Source organism: Sinocyclocheilus grahami, unplaced genomic scaffold (genome assembly GCF_001515645.1).
Source record: "Sinocyclocheilus grahami isolate Dianchi unplaced genomic scaffold, SAMN03320097.WGS_v1.1 scaffold1484.1, whole genome shotgun sequence".
Lineage (NCBI taxonomy): Eukaryota > Metazoa > Chordata > Actinopteri > Cypriniformes > Cyprinidae > Sinocyclocheilus > Sinocyclocheilus grahami.
In genome coordinates, this window is record NW_015506663.1 from 47,747 (window position 1) to 54,713 (window position 6,967).

The following is a 6,967-nucleotide window of genomic DNA, read 5'->3' on the forward strand; positions in this document are numbered from 1 at the left end:
GAGAGTGTGTGTGTGTGAGAGAGAGTGTTTGTGTGTGTGTGTGTGTGTGTGTGTGTGTGTGTGTGTGTGTGTGTGTGTGTGTGTGTGAGTGTCTGTCTGTGTCTGTCTGTGAGTGTCTGTGTCTGTGTGTGTGTGTGTGTGTGTGTGTGTGAGTGTGTGACAGTGTGAGAGAGAGAGTGTGAGAGTGAGTGCCTGTGTGTGTGTGTATGTGTGTGTGTGTCTGTGTGTGGCAGAAGTATCAGAAATATCTTTGGAGTGGGAGAGGTTGAGAGCCGCTGTCTGGTCCTGTGTGTGAGTCCGTCTAATCTCAGGTGTCTCCTCTGCAGGGTCTGTAGTTGTGGACGGTCACAAGCTGCATGAGGACGACCTGCGTCTGATGTACAGCTTCGATCGGACCTCAGGAACGCCGTCGCAGTATGAGGCGCACTCAGACGCTCAGGTGCAGGGAGAGGTTGAGAGCCGCTGTCTGGTCCTGTGTGTGAGTCCGTCTAATCTCAGGTGTCTCCTCTGCAGGGTCTGTAGACCGACTGTGGACGGTCACAAGCTGCATGAGGACGACCTGCGTCTGATGTACAGCTTCGATCGGACCTCAGGAACGCCGTCGCAGTATGAGGCGCACTCAGACGCTCAGGTGCGCGCTCTGCTCTCTCTCAGTCTCAGTCCACGTGCTCCTGCAGTGACCTGATCTGAACGGCCGTGTCTGTTCCCACAGGTGCTGGTTCTTCTCGACGTCACCACGGATCAGTCCACGGTGGATGAAGGTGTGGCCCGCGAGGTCATCAACCGCATCCAGAAACTACACAAGAAGGTGATGATCTGCAGCAAACCTGCCGAGGTCCAGTACAGCTCAAGAGTTCATGATGCTTTCATGCTTCTGAAAGAGTCTCTTCTGCTCAGCAAGGCTGCGTCTAAATGATCTACAATACAGTCAAATATTAGTGAAATATTTCAATTTAAAATAGCTGTTTTCTATGTGAATATGTGTTAAACTGTAATGTATTTCTGTGATGCGCAGCTGTATTTTCAGCATCATTCCTCCAGTCTTCAGTGTCACATGATCTTCAGAAATCAGTATAATATGCTGATCTGCTGCTCGAGAAACATTTCTGATTATTATCAATGTTGAACCCAGTTTTTTTTTCTGGAAACTGTGATACATTTTATTTTTCAGATTTCTTTGATGAATAGAAAGTTCAAAAGAACAGCAATTATTTGAAATATAAATCTTTGTTACTGTCACTTTTGATCAGTTTAATGCATCCTTGATTAATCAAAGTATGATTATACTGATTTCTGAAGATCATGTGACGCTGAAGACTGGAGGAATGATGCTGAAAATACAGCTGCACATCACAGAAATACATTATATTTGACAATATATTAATTTAGAAAATAAAGCAATAAGCCCCAAGAAGCCGTGGTTTACAGTGAATTTATAACAGCTGAGGGGTGTTGTAAAACCCCCTTAGCTTTTATAAACTGTTTTTATAAAACAGTTATACCATATACGTAGTAAGGTTTCACAAAATAAAACGGAGCAAATAAAGTGTAATGATATTAATAAACACAGTATTCTTCCTCCAAACAATGTAGCGCCTCAGAAACAGTTGTGGTTGCTACAAAGTGGTTGCCGAGCAACACACAGAAGTAAACAAAGCTGTGTGTTACTTTGTAGCGTCATTTACAACAGCTTCGAACACGGCTCAGCCAATCAGAGTCAAGCACCGGAACTATCTGTTTTATAATATTATTTTAAATACCGTATTGACCCGAATATAAGATGATGTTTTTTTTTTGGAAATGCATCTGAATAAACGCGGTCGTCTTATATTCAGGGTCTAGACTTTGACATGTCAATAATACACACACAACAATAGGTGGAACCAAATACTCATAAAACCAGTGTGTCGTGAAATACGTAATGTAATGCGTGTTGTAAAGATCGCCTGATGGGACCAAACTCTCTTTGTGATTTTAAAACGTAAGACAGTACCCAGATTTGAAGACTACAGTAAGATTTAACTTCTACTGTAATAAGATGTTGGTGGGCTACTATTAGATGGATAGCCTAAATCTCCTAATTCAGACGGGCTACCTGTTTTGTTTAAAGTGTATATTTTTTAAATGTGATTGTTGACAGAGACGCGCTAAAGCAGAGCATTCTGTTCTTCTCTTTATTTTTCAAAGGCATGACATTTTGTAGTTATTTTGAACGTAATGTTACACAATTAAAAATGTACATTTTACCATACGACTATAAATGACCGTATTGACCCGAATATAAGACGATGTTTTTCTGTTGGAAATACATCTGAAAAAACGCGGGTCGTCTTATATTCAGGGTCTAGACTTTGACATGTCAATAATACACACACAACAATAGGTGGCACCAAATACTCATAAAACCAGTGTGTCGTGAAATACGTAATGGAATGCGTGTTGTAAAGATCGCGAGTAAAAACTAAAGAGAAAGAAAAGCTTACAGCTGCATGAGTCATGACTGTCACGTTAGCCTGATGGACCAAACTCTCTTTGTGATTTTAAAACGTAAGACCGTACCCAGATTTGAAGACTACAGTAAGATTTAACTTCTACTGTTAATAAGATTTTGGTGGGCTACTATTAGATGGATAGCCTAAATCTCCTAATTCAGATGGGCTACCTGTTTTGTTTAAAGTGTATATTTTTTAAATGTGATTGTTGGTACATTTGACCAGTTTTTACCATACTTTCAAAACAAATATTAAAATAGGAAAAATATGCAATATGAAAATAATTGAAGACAAAATGTGTTTTACTGAGAAAAAACAAGATTTGGTTTTTAAAAAGCCTTTTTCCAAAAGGTACATCTGGGAAAGGGAGGTCGTCTTATATTCGGGCCGATACGGTAGTGCAAATATTTCACAGTATTATTGGGGTGAAGGTTGAAGTCTTATTTTGGCCGTGTGTTTTGTGAATCAGAGCAGCTGGCGTCTCCGGCTCTCTTGTGTTTTTCCCAGGCTTATGACAGATGCTATTTGGAGGATCTTTCCACCAGAGTTCTGCTTGCGTTGAGCGACTGTTCGGTCTTACAGCGCTGCCTTAATAACGCTTAATTACCCAGAGAGCACTTGAAGACAAGCAGCACTTTGAAGTTGTGTGGAAATCAGTAAAGTAAGACGGATTTCCTTCCCTCGCCTTTCTTCGCCCTCTTTTTTCTTAATAAACAAGCGTTTTTCCACTGGGCTCTATATGTGAGGGGGAAGGGCACGGGACGCCTGCCAGGCCCGAATTCCTCTCTTATTGAAAGTCTGAGATTTTCCACGGGAGGGAATTAATTTCTCAGCGTTTGCTGAGATGAGAGGTGTAACCGGGGGCAGGAGTGAGCCAGGCTCATTGTGTGGGTTTTTCCTCCTCGCTGTTCAAAGCTACCGCATGTCCAAGCCCATGTTTTCCACAACAAGCCGTTTGTTTGGTCACAGCATCTGCTGCCGTTTCCCAGTACACATCTGTTTTTTACTCTTTAAATTGAAGGCAGATTAAATGAGCCGAGAGACTCGAGGATAATACATGATCAGTCAAAGGATCTTTCAGAAAAGTGGCGATCATCAAGTGTTCAAACTAAATAGTATTTGAGCAATTATTCTTTTGCAACCCTGTTACCATAATTTTCTAGTATCGTTAATTTTCGGCAACATTTCGTGTTCTAGCAGCATCATTAAAATCATCAAATGCTTGGGTAAGAAATTAACACTTTTATTCATCAAGGATGCATTAAACCGGTCAAAATGTGTCAAAACATTGATAATAATCAGAAATGTTTCTTGAGCAGCAGATCAGCATATTATACTGATTTCTGAAGATCATGTGACACTGAAGACTGCAGTAATGATGCTGAAAATACAGCTGAGCATCACAGAAATACAGCACAGTTTAACACATATTCACATAGAAAACAGAAATCAAATAGTAGAGACGGGGTCAAATCACGCAGATCACTTGTATGTTATAGTCTGTTAGATTTATCGTTTAGGTCTCACATTTGAAAGCATGAGATTTGTGCCTGTAATGTTTAATAATGTTGAGTGTGTTTGGTTGGGTGACTGTATTCCTGCATATGTGTCTTTAATGTGTCAAACGTGTGGTCTCAGGGTCATCTGGTCCCGTCGGATGAGATCACGGTGTATTACAGCAGTCAGCCAGCGGGGGAATACCTGGATTTAGTCATCTGTGCCACGACTAAAGCTCCTCTCAAGCCCTATCCAGTGGCCCAGAATGCCAGTGTGATCGTCCAGGAGAAAACGCAGGTGACACTGATGCATGCTGAACTCAGGGATCGGTCTGAGTGTGTGTAGAGATGACTCTCAGGCTGATACTGCGCCGTTTGTTCTGCTGATGCTCTGATAGCAACATCTTTATGATATTAAATCAATACCAGGTTGGTAGAGTTGTGCATATGCACGTTACGTAATTGCATGATTAGATAAACGAACCAGTTAATTTGAAACAAACTGTCCGAAAGAACCAGTTCACGGAAAAGAATCAGACATCTGTTTACATGAGGATTACAGGTGGTAATGTTGTAAATAATGTTCAGTTTCTTGCACAGACCGATCGTTTCGCTTCAGAAGACCTCAATATATCGTCAGGAGCCATGGGTTGTTTAATTTTATGGATCACCATGGTTTCAGCTAAAAATCGTCTTTACTGTTCTACTGAAATAAAACCTACATCTTGGATGGCTTGAGGATGAGTAAATTAACAGCACATTTTCAGTTTTGGCTGAACAATCCCTTCAAGAATAGAGCACTCTAGAACTGTTTCAGAAGGTTATGTTGCAGACCGGATCAGGGTTGTAATTGTTTGTGTTGTGTGATAGCTGAAGGGCTCGGATCTGGACTTCACTATCGTGCGAGGGGCCGTCGTCTCCAGAGCCCCTCTGACCACCGCAGTCTGCGCTTACGTCAACCTCAGAGTCACGCTCAAGGACAAACGGCAAGGTACGTCACCCGCTTCAGTTACGACACAATTACAAATGACCTTTTATGAGCCAGTGCATTTGTAAGCATCGACGTACCTTTGTTTCTAGTTCAGCGATGAGAGGAGTGTGTGTCTGCTCCGCTGTGTGCGCTGTAAACACACGTTGGCGCTGTTCTAATTCAGAGCCGTGTTTGCTCTTCTCCATTCATGCTTCTCTCAGAGGGTGTCGTTCTGCTGGAGAACCCAAAGGGTGATGACACACTGGACGTGGAGCGGCTCAAGACGGTTTGCTGTAGTGTTTTTGGAATCAACGGTGCAGCTGTGAGCATATTCAATGGCAAGACAGGTGAGATCTGACTCATTAAAGAGATCACAAAAACTACCAGAATGCCTCAGCGGTTATACTAGCGGTCCTGATATGGGGTTTTCAGTGCCTAATATACCGATATATTGCATAGAGATGCAAATTAGGGTCCAAACGTCTGAGACAACATTGAAAAATTGGGATATTTTTCAATTAAAACCCGTGAATTAAAAAAAAGGTGCTGTACTGCTAGACGTTTTTGTAATCAGATAGAAGTAAATGAATGTCATTGATCACGTGACTCTTTGTACAGATGATAAGAAGAAATGATCATTCTCCAGTGTTGAGGAAAGTTACTTTTAAAAGTAATGCATTACAATATTGCGTTACTCCCTAAAAAAAAGTAACTAACTGCATTACTAAGTTATGGAAAGTAATGTATTCACTCACTCACTCACTCACTCACTCACTCACTCACTCACTCACTCACTCACTCACTCACTCACTCACTCACACACACTCATTCACACACACTCATTCACACTCACTCTCTCTCTCACTCACACACACTCGCACTCACACACACTCACACACACTCACTCACTCACTCACTCACTCACACACACTCATTCACACACACTCATTCACACTCACTCTCTCTCTCACTCACACACACTCGCACTCACACACACTCACACACACACACACACTCACTCACACACTCACACACACTCATTCACACACACACACACACTCATTCACACACTCACACACTCACTCACTCACTCACACACACACTTACTCGGATCAACCTAAGCAAGCACAATTCCGGTTTGCTGCTTGAGTTTATATCCAGTAGTGAATGATGCAGAATGATGCTGTGTGTGTGTGTGTGTGTGTGTGTGTGAGATTGTATGTGTGATTGTGTGTGTGTATGTGTGCATGTGCGTGATTGTGATTGAGCGAGTGTGTGTGTGGGATTGTGCGAGTGAGTGTGTGTGATTGTGCGAGTGAGTGTGTGTGATTGTGTGTGTGATTGTGCGAGTGAGTGTGTGTGATTGTGCGAGTGTGTGATTGTGTGTGTGTGATTGTGCAAGTGTGCGTGATTGTGTGTATAAGTGAGTGTGCGAGTGAGTGAGTGAGTGTGTGTGCGTGATTGTGTATGTGCGTGCGTGCGTGCGTGCGTGAGTGAGTTGAGCGAGTGTGTGTGTGTTTGGAGGGTTGATTTAGTGACATGCACTCACACTTAGTGACACCTTCACTCCTGATCTCCAGACCTTCAGCAGTAAATAACCCCTAACCAGTGACAAAGTGATGAAACAGAGCGGCACAGACAGAAGCCTGTTCTAATGTTACGTTATATTTTCATAACATGCACAGCAAATTTGAAAGTGTTAAATTGACACTCACAGTGAGAAAATTAACACTTTTTAACACGCGTTACTGATTGCTGCTCACGATGCACAGTTATACTAAAATACTGGAGACAAAAATGCATTACAATGTCTTATTTTGGCAACACAATTAACGTGCGCCCCCAAGAAGGGGATATGGATGCTGCGTTAGTTTAACGCATTAAACAGTCAAGTTACACAAATCACAGAAATGACCCTGTTATCTACCCCAGATTCTAAAATATAAGAAAACGTACGTTTAAAACGGCTAACTAACAAACAATGCCATTCTTACTTCAATTTGCTTGCT

General features: G+C 42.0%; 1 protein-coding gene across 1 annotated transcript in view; it reads left to right on the forward strand.

Moving 5' to 3' along the window:
- LOC107570613 (isoleucine--tRNA ligase, cytoplasmic-like) overlaps nt 1-6,967 on the forward strand; it is a 23,025-nt gene that overhangs the window by 13,905 nt on the left and 2,153 nt on the right. The window contains exons 5-9 of the mRNA XM_016256858.1: nt 327-439; nt 713-808; nt 4,131-4,286; nt 4,859-4,979; nt 5,180-5,305. Coding sequence (XP_016112344.1) covers nt 327-439; nt 713-808; nt 4,131-4,286; nt 4,859-4,979; nt 5,180-5,305 — 612 coding nt within the window. The remainder of the gene's footprint in view (nt 1-326; nt 440-712; nt 809-4,130; nt 4,287-4,858; nt 4,980-5,179; nt 5,306-6,967) is intronic.